This window comes from Bombus terrestris, chromosome 13, assembly GCF_910591885.1.
Source record: "Bombus terrestris chromosome 13, iyBomTerr1.2, whole genome shotgun sequence".
Classification (NCBI taxonomy): domain Eukaryota; kingdom Metazoa; phylum Arthropoda; class Insecta; order Hymenoptera; family Apidae; genus Bombus; species Bombus terrestris.
In genome coordinates, this window is record NC_063281.1 from 11,797,219 (window position 1) to 11,813,929 (window position 16,711).

Here is a 16,711-nt window from a genome sequence, read left to right on the forward strand (position 1 = left end):
CCATTGCTACCTCCCTCCCTCCTCCGCCTCATCCTCTTCCTCCACTTCGTCCTCCTCCCTCGTCCGGACGCCCTCCGCTGCCTCTACCCCCGGCCTTGTTGCGCCCTTTCCGTTTCCCCTTTCCGAAGTCTGCGAACCGGCAGCGACCTCGTGGCTCCGTCTCCCTACACCCTGTCTCCCGTCTTTTCTCGTTCTCTCTCTCTATCTTTCTCTCAATCTCTCTCTCTCTCTCTCTCTCTCTCCCTTTCACTCTTTCTCTCGTCTCCTTCTCGTCTTATTAAACGGAGAAAACTACCAAATGAGATTTCCATCCGGCTCGAAACACGCTTCTCGCGACCTGATCGCTTAACGCGCGGATCTAGGCGGATCGTTTACTTTTGACGTGACTAAAATTCGATTTGTAACGAGATAGCGGAACTCTCGAGTTATAGGGAAAAGCTTGCCTCTTCGACGAACGCCTTTTCTTTTCGCGTCCTCCCTTTGGAACTGGTTGAAAGGAACGCGAGTCGATTCGTTCATTCATCGGAACGATACCACTCGTCGATCGATTATCCTCGATTATTCGACCGCGTGTACCATCGATCCGAACCTTTCTCTCCGGCATCCGTAACTCTAAAATCTGTAATTATTTGGAAAAGCTTGGACAAGTGGAATTTCCTTTTTCCAAACGTCTCGTACCTTCGAAAGATCTTACCGCGTATACAGATGCGACGAACGTGTGACGCAATGATTCGCCGCGATAGAACAAGCAAAGGCAAACGGAGCAGAGCAAACGCGTGCCAATTAAGTTTAGGATGGCCGTAGCATGTTAAATATTTGTCGAGCAGGGACAACCTCTCGAACAACGATATTAATTGTACGTCGTCGTGGGGAAGAGCGCGTACAACATGGACAAAGATGCGAACGACCCACGACACGGCAGAAGAGGACTAAATCGAGTGGACAGATCCGTCGAGATTTACGAGTGTTTGCCGGAAAAACAAGAAAGCCCGTTAATTGGCTAGCTGGTCGTGGACAGCATCGAGACGTCGATACGTCAATATAATATCCAACTTTGACATATCGCGCCGGAGACTTCGAACCAACCGATGGCCGCGTTAACGTTGATCGACGATCACCGATGACTAATCCCTTATTACCCATCGTGCTATGGGAAAAAGTACAGCGCACCTGCTACCAAGGAAACGCGGCTTTCCGTTCGATTCTCGCACGCGAAAAATAACCAGCCGTCGGTCTGGTTAAAAAGAACGCGAGGCCACTTTGCGATCTAACTGCAGACACGGGCAGGAAGTAGAGCCGCCGAAGGTGGAGGAGGGATGGATACTTGTTGAACGTACGAACTAGACGAATTCCCTCTGTAGCGATGCCATGCGAAGCTAAATTACACGTGCCGCATGCAACGTGAAACCGTACGATACTGCAACGAAGAACAACTATGTACGTGTATGTATATGTACGTACGTGTAGTCACAGTGTCAGATATATGGAAATCGCGACTTTCGTTTCAACGTTGTTTTCGAACGATGCGTGTCGTAATTATTACGTCGTGGATTCGTTTCGGAAGATGAATCGAACAGAAGCACGGTTTATAAACGGGGTACGAGGTGTCCCCGTTCACGACGATTCCGATCGGTGTCGCTAATCCGATCGAAATGGTCGAGGGTGTCGTACGTCCCTTCGTTCCTCCATATCAACCGCAATTAACGGTAATCAGCGCACGAACCCTCGCGTACGAATTCGCTCGACGGACCGACCACCCTTCTCGCTCGTCTCTCTTGCCGAAATCGATCTTTAAAATACAGAGCAAATCCAATTTCAGGATTTCGGCTAAACTTCGCTCTCCGTAACGCGCGCCGTAACGCGGACGGCTTTCGAGTCTATCGAACGAGATCGATTTTTCGTTCGACCTGGTAGCGCGGTGTGGTCGCCTGTGATCTACGACCTGCGTATCTACTTTCGTTCGAGCTGTATACGAATACTCTTAGCGATCTTTAGCTAACGTGCATAATTGACAAGGAGCAAGAACAGACGAGAACGTGTAAGAATCCGTAACGGAATGGCTAGAGACAGGAAATCTTGTCGGAGATTTGCGAATCGAAAGGTCCGAAGAGCGTAGGTAGGCGAGATAGCCATGGACGAACGTCCGAGATAGAGCGTAGAGCGCAAAGAGGTGGAGGTTGGTCTAGAAGGGAGATGGACCGGAGGTAGACGCAGGGGATGCAAGGTCCGGGGAATATTGAGCCGCTCCGTTAATGTTTATAACGACGTTAGACGTTGGTGTCCCCGGTAGCGCGTGTATAGGTGCCATAGGATAGCTAGGTGGCTTCGCCTACCCTCCAGCGTAGCCTCTGCTTCCTCCCTTCTCACCCTTTACATCCGCGTCTCTCATTCCCTCTTATTATCCTTCGCTCTTGTATCTTCTCCTTCTCCTTCACCGGCTTTCATTCGCTCTTTCTCTTTCTGCGTGTTCATGTGGCCACGGTCTCTATCTCACCCGTTCCCGTTCTTTCTTTCTCTTCGCGTCTGTCGCTCTCTTTCTCAGCGGTGGCACACAGCGGTAGTCGTAACAACGGTAGCAGCAGAGGTAGTGGCAGCGGCAGAGACAGAGGCAGAGGCAGAGGCAGAGGCAGAGACAGAGGCAGAGGCAGAGGCAGAGGCAACGGCAGGACAGGAACTGACATAAGCGCACGAGTGTGTATGTAGAGCACGTACTCGGGGGCTCTCCAGTTCGACGGAGTAGGCGGAGGCGGGTGGATGGGTGGGTGGTTGGGTGGTCGTGGGGACCTCTCGGTCGAGAGTATGGGTTGCGGGTGGTGGACGGGTGGATATAGCGCGGAGGGTGAGTATGTCGGTGGGTCGACGAGGAAGAGGAGAAGGGGAGGGCTGCATCCTAGCAATGGGACGAGGGAGCCTCTGTCTAATCGATGCCGCGGCGGTGCGCGCTCGCCCCGCTGGCTATTACGCACCTTAATGTCCTTTTCCCTCGCCTCCCCCCCGCGCCAACCAACCCCCGGTCTCTACCTCCTCTTCCACCTTCGACGCTGCTATCCCCTCGACCGCTTCGCTGCCTAGCCACCTTCCTCGTCTCGCCAGCCTTTCTTCGTTTCTGCTTCTCTTTCTCGCTACCATCCTCTACGCTCTCTTCCCTTTCTCCTTTCCGCCACCTTTCTCTCCACGTTTCCCTCTTTCTCCCGCCACCTGGTTCTCTCGAACACCGAGAGGCGGCCATGACACGTGTCAATCTACCGCAGACGCCCGATCGATACCGACGGACCTCGGCTTCTCTCTGCGCTCCTCCACCTCTTTCTTCGCCCTATCGTCGACAACCACCCCATCCTCGTCCACCTAACCACCCCATACCACCCCACCCTCTTCGTCAACCAGCTCGCACGGCCAACTCTCGCCAACCCCCCCTCCCCTCCTCTTCGCCTGTCCCTCGCGACCCCTTACGACCACGCGCCACACTCCCTATACCGAACCTTCTGCGAATGCTGCCGCTGCTATACACGCTGACGCCAACCCTCGACCCATGACCCGTTCTGCCACCGTCACGGAGAGAATCGCGCTTATTTCGACTACAAAGGAGATTTCGTTTCCGAGACTTTGCCAATCGCAGCCGGCAAACGCCAGCCAACCATTCGACGCCCTGTTCCGTCAACCTTGCCGAAGAAACCTGTCTTTCTCCCATGTCGTCGCGACTCTGTCCCGAGAATCTTCCCAACTTTATCCAACCAGCGATCGCTCTTTCCATTTCATCGAATTCCGATGCTGTCTCGCGGATCTCCGTCATTTTTACCCGCCGACTTTTCACGCTCCTTAAGACGGCCTCGTTCTCCGTTCGATTTCGCGTATCGTCCACCAGCACGGAATACGCGCAACGGAAATCTTGGCACAGCGAACCAGTCGCTTTGCTCGAGATTCGTCAGCCCGCCGTTAATCGTCCACTTTGCTCTTCGTTCGCCATCAGAATCAGTTCGAAACGCTTTGTGCGTACGGTCCATTTATCTAAATTTACTTCTTCTTGTTTAAATCCTCCAACCATCGTAACACGGTTCGGTGGCAAAACAACGTCGACGATATGCGGTGGACGATTCACGTCGGTTCACGCGACTCGATTACACGTTTCACGTAATATACTCTAATAAAAGGAAGGATATTTCGTTGGAAAATGTATATATATATATATATATATATATATATATATATATATTCTCATACGTATTCTTCTATGCGTGTACGGATTCCGCGAAGTGTCAACACGTCCAATGTACGAGCGACTTTTTTTCCACGTACGAGAGCCTATATGTTTTCCATATGCGTTATTTGACGATAATAGCTGTAGGATATTGGACGGTAAGGAGCGTGTATTCGTCGGGAACGCGAAACGTTTTCGATAGCCGATAATTCACGAATCGAACCGGAGCCGATTTCGTTACGTTAGCAACGCGTAAAGTTTATCGGGCTCGTAAAATTTCAACGAGCGCGGAAATATGCGAGCACTACGAGGAAAGAACGTTAAAGTACGATCGTATGCGTCTCGTGCCGCGCTAGGTTTTGCGGGACGTTGATATTTCGATCGACGATAACGGGCTGATGTATCCTTCGCTAGAAATAATGCATCGCGAAACCATCAGAGAATGCGCGGACTTTGATCGTCATGAAAAAACGCAGACGCGAGTATAGCGCGAAACATTTGTAATTCGATTGACCGTGGGGGGTTCGTCTGTGATTTCTCCGCGTTAAAACACCAAAGAAATTATTTTCAAACAAGTGGTGCCTGGTCAGCGATCGTCTCGTCTGCCAGTGGATTCTAATCGTCTATTGCCCGAGTTATTTTCGAAACTGCGAAGCTTAACTTCGTTTCGGACAGGTCTTGGTGCGGTATTACCCCTTCGAACAAGACGAATCTTGTCCCTCTGTTCTCGTACAATCTCTCTGCCTTTGCCTCCCTTTGACGTGTTTCTCTTTCTTCCGTTCCGTCTATGTGTCCTCTTTTACCCGTTTTATTCTTGTCGGCTGACCTACGCGTGGAAACCGAGCTTTCAGAGAAACCGGAAAGGAACCTTCTACCTTTGTTTTCAGAGGTAATCCGATAAAAGAATAAAACGTCGAGATCATGTTCAAGCGCTATAGGGTACCGTTTGGCTTATTCGTTCACTTAGCCCCCTTCCTTCTTATCGGACGTTTCTAACGACATCATTTTACGAAACGAAATGCGATTAATCGGTACAAGCCACTCGGTTCTCTCGATGGAATAATTCGGCGAGAAAAAGGTACGGAAAGTTGACGCTAACATCGATACGCTATCTTGTACACGTGACTTATTACAGGCTTCGAGAACGTAGCTTTGGTAGTGTACGTGTATCATTAAACTGAACAGTACATTTCACGTATTCATCGTGGTCGCGTGCCGGATCGAAGTCCAGGTGAGGCAAATGGCGAAAGTTCTACTAAATGTGACTTAACTTCATTTGTAATTGTTAAGAAGGAAAACATTCGAAGGCTCTGTATCGTCAACGAAATAAAGATGCGCGTGCACCAAGTATAAGAAATGTACCTTTAAATTCTACGTTACAGAGTCGAATGCAGATCCAATTTTTGATATTACGAGTAAGCGTTCCTCTATTTATACGCTGACCGTTGTAGGTGTCGAGGTTTACGAAAAACGCGTTGCGAAGAACAAAAGGAATATCAACTGAAAAACAGTTTCTTCAACATACGATTCAACTACTTTTAGATCAAACTTTGATTCGTTCTAATTTTTATACCCTGTAATCTTTCGCTTTCACGGAATCTCGGCTGTTTCAATTTCGAGTTCGTTGCGTGATCTCTAAACAGTTTCGGCAGATATCGAATTCTCTTCCAGCAAAATCATCGACATCGCTTTAAAACGAGTCCGCCATCGGCGTTCCATGCACTGTCGATTACAAGTTAATACTTGTTTAGAAAAAAAACTAGACGATAGAAACAAGAGAAAATTAGTAAATATCCAGTGTGCTAATACTCGTGATCGGTAATGTCAATGTGACGTTTCGAGATAAATTTAGATTTAATTCTATGCGACGAAACGAATGAGTACAGCTACGTATAATCGACGCGTTTGGTGGTTAAAACGAAAAATTCCCAACGATTAACGTTCACGATCGAAGCCTATCGTATCGTTAAATGTATCGTGCGATCGTGCGTGATGAACGTTTTGTCCCAATCTACCGTAGTAGCGATCGTGTTAACATCGATCGAGCGATCAGTAGGCGGAAAAGTGATGCTAATACGTAAAGCGTATCATTTGCTAAATGTATAAACACGCTTCGAGATGTCAGAAACTGTCAGAAGATGGACGATAGTGGGCCACCGTAGATAGTTGAGAAAAGCGGTGTATACGGTGCTTTATTTTACGAGCTGCACTTATTTCGGGTCCCGCGGGGAACTGACTGTACAAAATGAGCAAACGTACACCGTGGACTTGTGCACTGACCCACATTGTCGTTGCATAACGGGACGTCTTTCGAAATATTCGCAAGTTTAGTGCTTTTGGTCTCGTCCACCGACGACAGGAACGCTCGTAAATGGAACCCCCGCAGTCACCGAGAGACACAAACGCAACTGACGCTTACCACGCGCGTGAAAGCATCGTTTCTCCGACTATCGAATTCACGATCCCTCATGTTCCAACCGACGAAAATTATCTTAACGATGCTTGGCCGGTAAATAAATGTTGTCAAATACATATATATAAGGATAGTGATTATTATAGCAAAAGAGGTGGACAGGTTGAACGTGTTTAATCATTCGGAGAATTTGATTTAACAAGTAACATTTAACGAGTATGTACTATCGATGTAGGAAATCGGTATAAATGATATTTGACGGTAATTTCACGATAATCCTTAATTTTAGGACGTTTACGTTCGTAAATATTGGAACAGCTTTACGATAGCGTATCGCGATAAGCTGGAATCTCCTTTAACGTGGATCCTGGAATAAAGAAAAAGATTCGCAACAAAACTACTCGATGGAAACGTCACCTAATAAACGATCTCGTAAACGTCGGACCGCGAATGTCGGCGGCGTTGAATTGGTCTGACGCGCGTAGAAACGACACGATCGCTTCGCAACCCCAGAACAAAAACGGCACCACGATCGTCGAAATAAAATACTTTTTATGACAGTCGCCGCCGCTCCGAATCCCTAACACCATTGGCGTAAAACTCGGGCGTGACAATTGCCACGAATATCCGCAGCTCCTTGAAGAAATTCTTTTCGATATATAGACGCAGCGCCCTCTCAACGATACAAACGTTGCAACAATTGAATCGACCGCCTGACGAAGCTTACGAGGCAGCAAAATTTCGAAATTTCATCGGATCCTTTCAATCAATTCATCACTCGACGGACCAAGCTCGAATTTCTACGGATTAGGTTCTACGCGGATGAGTTCGACGCGGATCGAGCGACGAAGAAGGGGCCGGCTACCAAAGGCGACGAAAGATACTATTTTTGAAACTACGAAGAACGATTCTCAAAAAAGGAAGGAACGAGTTAATTTCGCTACCGTGAGGACAAACATTTTTCTAAAAAAAAAAAAAAAAAAAAAAAAAAAAAAAGAAATTAGAAGAAACACGCTCTTAGGCAAAATACAAGCAATACACAGTTTTGTAAAAAGCAGAGGGAGAAAGGTCCGACGAAGGACGAACGTTGAATTGGCAGTAAATCGGGTGCAGTTTTAATTGACAGGAATGTTTAGCGGTAATGAACGCAAGGTGGAAGGAGTCGGAATAAATTGGAGATAGGAAGAGGACAGCTAGTACGATGGCAACGGGAACGGGAACGAGAACGGCAACGGCAACGGCGACCGACAATGTTAGTGGCAGTGGTGACGGTGGCGGTGGCGGCAACGGCAGCAACGACGGCAGCTACGACGGCAGCATCGGTAGCAGGAACGGCAGAAGAAGAACAGCGCAGCGCCAGGACCGCGACTAGATAGAGACACAGCGGCAGGAGCATAAACATCCCGGTGGCGGCAGTGGTGGTGGCGGCGACGTCGGCGGCGGCGGTGACGGCGGTGGTGGCGGAGGCGGCGGGGGCAGCGCGCACGTTCCACACCGTGGGCGTCGCCATCGAGTTCCTACCACAACGGCAGGGGTGTTCTATGACGCTATAGATCATGCGGGCTCCGCCTGGTAGGCGGGCACAACCTGGTAGTTGGTACGCCAATGCTCTTTTCCCCTCGGCTCCGCCAACCTTGGCAGCGCCGCCACCGGTGCCCGCCAAAACGATCTCCGCTCACCAACTATCTATAGCCTGACGAACTCGTATCCTTCGACCTCCTTCCGATTCTTTTCCAACTCAAATCTTCGCCCCGAATTACCGTAAAATATTCCCGGATGGGGGTAACGTTCGTCCTTACTACGGTGACGGATCGAAACCTTTCGAGGAACCGAGGACTTTTCCGAAAAACAGACACGATCATAACTGCGATACCCTAGCCTCCGAACTTGTAAAACGACCGCCTTTCTCGTTCCTTCGTGGAAAGAGGTTTACGCTTTTTCGAGCTTGAGAATAGGAAAATGGGAAGGCTAGTTCTGAAACACAGATTCGCTATGCTGACCATACGCTTCGCGGGGTAAAAGTGTTCGAAGCTGTGGCACTTTCTTTTCTTAAAAATCATTAGATATGTTTATATCGGAAAGGTTAGAACGGTCAGAGATTCGAGACCGACTATCGCTATTAGACGGTGGAAAAGGTTTTCGTTGCATGGAAGTCTCGATGTCGTTACAATTCAATCTTCGAGCACGTTAGTCGATTTCATATCTACACGTTGATTTTGTTTACAGTTACATACGCATCGATATCGAGTCACGTTATTAATATCGCTTCAACGTTAAATCGAAAACGAATCGTTTTTACATATACGTATTCAAAGTTATCGTCGTTATATGTTCTATTATCGACGTTGCAATGTGTTTATCTTTCGTTTTCTTTAATCCGTCAAACGTTCTTATCCACGTTATATACGTTCTAGAAATACGATCGAATACACGACGAAGTGGAACGACGACATTCGTTCAACTTTTGAGGTTAGCTTCGAAGATTCCTCGATATCGATTTAATCGCAAAGTGCAAACGAATTCGCGATGAAATATATCGTACTTTGATAAAAGACAATTGTTACGACGCACTCACCGAACTCTGCGTGAAGATCAGCGATCTGAAAGGGCTGAAATTGTCGAGAAACTCGTAGGTGTGGCTCCGTGACGCCGTAGTACGATGGCAAGCTACATCGCGAGGCAGCGCCTCTAGCGGCGGAAACAAAAGTCACTCGTACAGAGCGGTTCTCCCCTCTCGCGGTTTGGAGCGGGGCCGAGGTGGTTAGGGACCCCGCCTCCTTTCTCGACCATCTCTTACGCGCGCGAGCGCAACGTCAGTCCCTCGGGCCCATCGACGAACTTTCGTCGCACCTTTCCGGTCATTCGCGAATCGTTGCTCTTTTTTTTTTCCACGAAAGAGAGGTCGCATAGCGAGATAAAGGAAAACGCGTTTGTGGCAATGTGCGATCACGTTGAAGCGGTGAGTGCATCCAGCGACGTGGAGTGGTTGTCATTGCGCCGCCGCTAACCTCTCTACCAGCCCCTTGGCCGTTATTGCCGCGGTGTCGAATCGACAAGTAGCCGAAGAAAACCGACGGTTGCGGAGAATCGTCTCTCTGATTTCGTCCGTCCATTCGTGTGTACGTTTTCCGCCTGCATCGCGAACCTCTCGTTTTTGTCTCCATTTTGTCACTGGCGTCGCTTCGACTATTCGATTCGACCGTAACTTTCGATAATCGTTCGGTTTTCCGCGAGCCGCGTATCGGTCGGTAAGGTGAACGCGGACGCGAACGCGAGTATACAGCGTGGAAGAAGTGAAAAAAGAAGTCGGCGAAGAGAGGGCAAGAGGCAAAGCATAGCAAGGAAGAGCTGGCAAGCGAGGAAACGAGAACGAGTGGTGGAGACGAGAGGGAAAGAGGACTACTACTCCTGGGGCCCCCCACCACGCGGGCTGCCGCCGCGACGCCAGTCCGTAGTCAGTCAGCGCTGGACCGCCGCCCGCTCGATTTCGCGATCCACGAACGACGGTAGCCACCACTTCCACCTCCACCTCCTCCTCCACCTCCGCTTCTTTTCTCTTTACCTTGCTCACGTTCTTGCCCTCTACCCCTGCATTCTTTCTCGCTCTGTCCCACGCTCCTCCTTTTTTTTATTTTACCTTCTTCGTTTCTCTCTTCATCGATATCCATCCGCGTTTCTTCTTCGTCTCTCTCTTTCTCTCTCTCTCTCTCTTTCTGTCTCTTTCTCTCTTTTTCACTCACTATCTTTATCTTTCTCAACACTTTTCGCGATCCTCTTCTCTCTCTGTTCCTCTTTTCCACCCTTGCGCTTTCAATTGGTCTCCGAGGTATACACACTCAGAAACGAGCACGCACACAGATGCGATCGCGTATCGGTTTCTCCCCTTGTTTCTCTTGCTCTTTTCCATTTTCCTCTGTCGAGCGAGCTTTCGCTAGCTCCGTACGTACGAACGTAAGTACGTACGGCGGAGTGTCGTGCGCGCGTCCCGAGTGGATGCAAGGCGTCGTCGCGAGGCACACGTCCCGATAGATAAGTTATCGCGCGATCGTCGAAATTCTAGATCCTCCAGCGGAGGATCGGATTTCGCGCAGCAACGGCTCGTTCCTCCGTCTTCGAGAGCCGCGCGTCCCCATCTTCTTCTTTCACCGTCACCGTTGCAACTTTTCGAAAGACGCGCAAAGTGAACCCGCGAGTATCTGCCAGTGTCACTACACGGAGTCGGTCGACGATAACGCGTGAACACGTTGAAAGTGCGGAGTCGACGTTCGTTTCGTGCCGTTTCTACCTCGATGATACACGCGGAGGAACGAACGATCGCTTTCCGATCGTTTTGGTGTCTCCCTCGCGACGCGCAACTTCCAGAAGACGCCACGTTTCTCACGTTTGTCTTGGATCTTCCGTAGGTGCGGCATACCCGACGTTGTTTTCTAACCTTCGTTCGAGCAAGCGTTCCTGCATTTTCAAACAGTGAAGTATACTGGAAGTTGCAAAAAATCGTGCCTCGTCGATTTTCCTCGATTCCAATACGGCAGTGATGTACACACGATAATAATCACGCTTGGTGATCGCAAGATTCAGATTCAGAGTGAGCTGATAGCGTATGGATCACGAAACTTGGCGACTTTCTGGGCTGTTCAAGTGTAAACAGAGTGCGCGACATTCCGTGAATCTAACTTCAACACCGAAACTAGAAAATATTCTCCTCGTATACGATCTAGCCGATAATAGTTGCGTTCTTCGTGGTTACGTAGTAGTGTATACGGGCACCGATATAGGTGTGGTTTCCTCGTAAGAGAAAGAAACGAATCGGAGGACGAGAATGACACCGATCGTCGATCCATCGATCGCAACAACGAAACGATCTATGGAAATCGCGATGAGGTAGTGCTCGTTGCGTGGGCGCGTGTGGGTGACTGTAGTGCATAGCAAAAGGGAAACTTGGAACAGTTTCCCGCGGAAGATCTACGCCGGATCTTCGAGTGAGATCGCGACATACGACCGTCACATGTTTGGGTTCCGATCGACTGCGTTTAACGAGCGAAGACCTGGAGGCCACAGAGAGAATCGAGCATCCCCGAAGGACGCAGATGCCCCGAAGGAAACAGCACGCTCCACAACGTATGAAATGTAAGTGAAACGCTTCTTCGTATCGTATCCTTATCGGCGAGAAAGGGCCCCGAAACGGTGAACTCTGACCAGCTGAGAAAATAAATTTTCAACGGAGGTAACGTTAGGGTGTCGATAGTTTCGTAAAAAAAAAAAAAATTCCGTGAAAGCAAAAGGCGCGGTGTCTCGAGGAAAAGTTTGAAAATCTTCAGATTCGATGTTCGTTCGTTGTTATTTTCCTGCGTAGTATACGCGAGACCACGTGGAAGCACGTCGCTCGATAGTACTACGAGTCGTTTTTCCGAGTAATTTCACGCGCGAGTATTCGTCCTCTGGATAAAACGACATTTTTCTCACGACCAGGAAAGCTCGCTAATGAAGAAATAAATTTCATCGATTCCACACGTTCCTCGTTTTCTTCGATTTCGTAATCGACCGCTGTATTATTTATTCCCGTGACGCGTCTAAATTATTTTATCGAGTTGTTCGCGACGCATACGTTAAACATCTTTACGCATCGGTTAATCTAAACTGACTATAAAGTCGGAGGAAAATTTTATCTTGACTCGTAGTATGCCGTTCGTTGAAATTATAACGTTAAATCCGTCCCTCTCATCCTCGAGTATCTAAGGAGTTTCGAAGGTATCCGTTTACACGGAAACAACGTAAATTATCTCGCGTGTAACGAACAGGCATGCGAGCGTAATACCCTTGCAAATCTTCATTTTCTTTTACGAAACGATCATCGAATAGTACCGAAACCGCTCAAAGTAATAATCCTCCTTTATAAATTACCGTTCTTTACGTGACATTTATGTATGGTATACGTATACGAGAAGATTCTAACGGATGATTAATTCATAAAGTTTGAGAATGTTTTTCTGAAACAAACAAAGACACGGTACAGTGTGTGCGACAAAGAAGAAAAAAAAAAATCTCGCTATAAAATGAAAGCAGAGCCGACGAAATTTCGTGGGCGCTGGTAGAAAAACAGCCGTCAAACGGCTAGTGGATTCGTGGGTTTGAATGCTCGACGCGCGCCATGCTGCTTTTCCCACGTGGGGAGCCATGAGGCGTAAACAAACTCGCCCCTGGTGGAGGACGCCATCTTGGTGAAGTTCTGCCGGAAACATTTACAATTCACTCAACTTGCCCTACCGAAACTCGGCCAAGCGCCGATAAATCTCGTTGTGCGCGCGCGCGGATACACGCCGCGTACATAAATCCACGGCAGTCTACGGAGTTTCGGCGCCGTAAACGCCACAGTTTTTCGCCAGCTTCCGTGGTGCCAGGGCTTCCGAGCGAATTCACCTTTCGATGACGTTTTTTCCCCGAATTCTCCGCCACGAACCGCGTCTCTTCCTCGTCGAACGTACGCGGATCTGTTCATCGCGCATCGGTTCATCGAAATTCGACGAATCTTAGTCGTCGAATTTTCATTCTCTCGCTGTTTCGCTCCTCTTCGATATAAGTATTGGTGGGTAAAAGCATAAAGTCACGAGACCTATAGTGTTTTCTTCTTTTTCTTTTCTCTCTTTCTTGTTTTCTAACACCTGCGTAGAAAAATATAAAAATACGAAGCATAAAGAGGCAAATATAAACGAGGTACGGAGTACGATGAAGCCGTCAGCGAAAGTAGGCGCGAATAGATTAAGAAAGGACAAAATATACTGTGGCATTCGAGTCGTGCGGCATAGCTTGAGCTAATTTCTCCGTTTAATTTACGATGTCTCGGTGAAAGGACCCGAGAAATGCGCCGATCCGTACGAATCGATCTCTCGTCTATCGAGTCGGCCATCGAGCATACGATCGCTACTCCGAGGAAGTTAATTAGCAGTATATTATGACGAAAAGATCGCCGCTGGATGCCGTTCTCGTGGCGCGAGTAAAATTTTTGATAAAATTATAGGCGGACGAAACGACGGGTTACGTGGACGATCGTCGTCAAAAGTGGAAAAGTCGAAACCGCGAAGGGAATGGTGATTGGCAAGCAGACTCGTAGTCAAATTTTTGCGCTCGCGTAAGCTTCGATCGAACGATAAGCGGATCGTTTAAAGTAATCGGTTGTGGAAAGCTGGCATTATTTATTGCCGCTCTTTTCGACTGGAGGAACGACGGGTGATTCAAGATCGCGTTAGTCTAACGCGTTGGCTATTTATCAGAAAATTCGTAGCTGGCGCAACAGGTGCAGTTTCAAGGCATCTTCTCTTCTTAATGTCCGAAAAAGTAAACTCGTGGGTAATTCGATCTGGAGCGGCGCTTTCGATCGAGTCGCGTTACATCGTGCGAACGGCAGGAAAGAAGCGACGATGCGTTTTAAAGCCGAAAGCGTAGTTGCTCGCCACGCGATCGTTCACCCTGAGAATCGCCGATAACGTCGTGGCCTTCTTAATATTCGTCCGACGACGAGTAAACGTCGTCGATGGGAGAGAGGGGATCGAACGAATCTTCGGAGAAGAGAAGGTTCGATAGCGGCGCGCTAATTATAAAGCGTCGCTCGAATAGCTTCAGAGGACACGATCGAGTTGGCTACCGTTCCGTGCGTTTCTCCACGACTCGTGATCCACGGCTCCATTCATAAAGCAGGAAGAGTGCTTTAAGTTGGCGCACGCGCATCCTAACGGCCGTCGTCCGTCTTCGCTACCAGATATTTTCGGCGGTCCGGAATTATAAAGCCAGCGCGGTACTATATGGTTTCATCCGAAACGCCACGAGACTCGTCGCGAGATTCCGCGCAACCGAATGAAAATGATCGATTCGACGACAGACGGACTTCGGGTATTCAAAGCCAAACTTCTCCCGTTTCGATTATATTTAGAAACGGCTGTTTGTCGTTTGGTAATAGTCGACTTTTTTCCCATTCAGCATACGGAGAGACGGAAATCGAGCGAATCGTTGACACTCGAAAATGGTGTGTTTCTAGGTCGACGATTGTTTCTTTTAAAGACGCAAACCTCGGATAGACAAAAAAAAAAAAAAAAAAAAACGACGCGTATACCTGCGGGAGGTTTGCTAAACGTGGCGCAAAAAAATTTACGATGGTTTCTAACGTCCTGGAAGGGCATGCGTTGCGCACTCCTACTATATACCTGCTTCCTCTCACAAGAAGAAATTTCCCTGTCTATCGTTGTAAAAACCCTTGGTGACCCGTGGCGAACGACGCCTATTGCGTAAAACTTTCGCCTCAAACAATGCCGACGCATTTTTCGGCCTCCAAGCCTCACTCCTCCGTTGCCATAAATCCTTCAACTCTGTGAAAAAAGCATGGCTGTGTCCTTTGCTCGTCTCAGGCTTGGGGTTGACGCGGAAACGAGGCACCCGCATAAGTTGCGCGACTAAACACGGAAAACCCTCCGATGCTTTATCGTCCATCCTTCGAAACACATCCGGAAGAAGCATGGGAAATGGCCTGTATGGATCGATGATGGGAAAGTTCGCGGCCGAGAACGTCGGTTCGTTTCTAAGAAATTGGCCGATACACGTCGATACTTCGACGACAAACGCGCGATCGTTCTCGATGCCTAACGAATTAGCCATGCATGAAAGACTGGAGTTCGGGGTTTCCGCGTGCAGCGTATGCAAACCAGCTTTCTAATCTGCTTTCGTTATTTCCGGCGATCATGATTCACTCGGGATATCGCATCGACGAGCAAATATGCCAAAAAACGATATATATCTGGACAAATGAGATCACGCGAGAGAACTTGACCGTTCTCGCTTCGTTGTCGGCTTTTCGGTCGCAAACATATTTCTCGAATAACGCGCGTGTTTACCGGTATACGAACAGCGAACGAACAGAACGAACGACAGTTTCCTTCGCGGAATAAAGTCCTGCCTCTGGTGAAAAACAAATATTTTTATTAGGCACGCTTGTCGTTTAATCTCTTACGATGTTTCGATGCAGCGACCGATTCGTTTCGAGGGGCGCGGTCCACGTACGACCTACCACGTACGTATATCGCACTTACCGCGTTCGGAATTGCGCGTTTAGAGTTTAGCGTAGCGCGAAACTTTAGTCTCTACGAAAGGTAGAATAGTTGCACTACTTGCCACCTTTTCCTACGATTTGTCTTCGTAAAAGTTACAGCTGACTTATTGGAATATAATCGGCGTAGCGCGTCACCCAGGAACAGAAGAGCAGAAGTTCGATCGCGTTCTCTTAACGCGAGATTGGAGTCGACGACAGCGTAGCCATCGTCGATATTCTCATTCGGAATGAATCATTTAACGCGAAGAGAGTTTTCATCGCGTTAAGCTCGAACGGGAACGCGCGCGCCCGGTTTCGCGTCCTCTCACCCTATTTTCGATGCTCGTAAAACCGGCGTCGCTGTATCCGACTGATCCGTCTCCCGATTTATACCGAGAGACGCAGCGACGAGTCGCTGCTCGGGACTAGCGCCTGCAGCCGGATCTTTCTCCGCGCCATTCTCTAAGCGGTGCTAATAAATTAGCCGGAGAAAAAGACGGCGGTACGACAGATGCCCGATGGCTGCCATAAAGGAGCTGGTAGAGACGCTCGCGGGTGGTGGAAGCACATCAAAGCGTATCCGTACCGACTCGATGCAGTACCGTTGTTTTATGTTTACCAGGGGATTTGTTGCTCCTCTCCGTTTGCCTGACAAACACCCGAGTGAGTTATATATCGCCGGTTCATACTCTCGAATAAATTCGCGATACTCTTGCAGTCATTCTTACAAAGAGGAACAACAGGCTAACTCCAGTTCATTCAACAACGACGAGAATCGGACGAATTATTAATTTCTTTCGCCTCGTCGACGCAAAGGAGAAGACGAGAGAGAGAGAGAAAGAGTAAAATTATACAGAAAGTTCTCGTTGGACGTTGCCGTTGAACTATCAGAGTGTTGGCAGAAGCGGTATTCTTACGAATTCCTTTTCCGATTCTCTTTACCACTTGGGCGTTGATCGGGCAACGGAGAACGCAACGGCGTGTCCTCGTAGCGACGACACGGCGTGCCACTCGAAAACGAACTACCGCT

At 48.6% G+C, this 16,711-nt stretch overlaps 2 protein-coding genes across 5 annotated transcripts in view; one reads left to right on the forward strand and one right to left on the reverse strand.

The window, feature by feature from the left end:
* Nucleotides 1–9,359, reverse strand: part of LOC100643257 (zinc finger protein 845) — a 36,141-nt gene extending 26,782 nt beyond the window's left edge. For both annotated transcript variants that reach the window (XM_003400129.4, XM_012315537.3), the window contains exon 1: nt 9,184–9,359. The gene's annotated coding sequence lies outside the window, so the exon portion shown is untranslated. The remainder of the gene's footprint in view (nt 1–9,183) is intronic.
* A 555-nt stretch (nt 9,360–9,914) lies between these two features.
* LOC100650416 (protein tiptop) overlaps nt 9,915–16,711 on the forward strand; it is an 89,609-nt gene continuing 82,812 nt past the window's right edge. Inside the window, exons 1-2 of one of the 3 annotated variants that reach the window (XM_048411581.1) lie at nt 9,915–10,559; nt 11,012–11,735. Coding sequence is in view for 1 of the 3 variants with exons in the window: in XM_048411583.1 (XP_048267540.1) it covers nt 11,696–11,735 (40 nt within the window). In the remaining 2 variants the exon portion in view is untranslated. Of the gene's footprint in view, nt 11,736–16,711 lie in introns of all 3 variants that reach the window. The other 2 variants (XM_048411582.1, XM_048411583.1) reach the window with 2 other exon arrangements.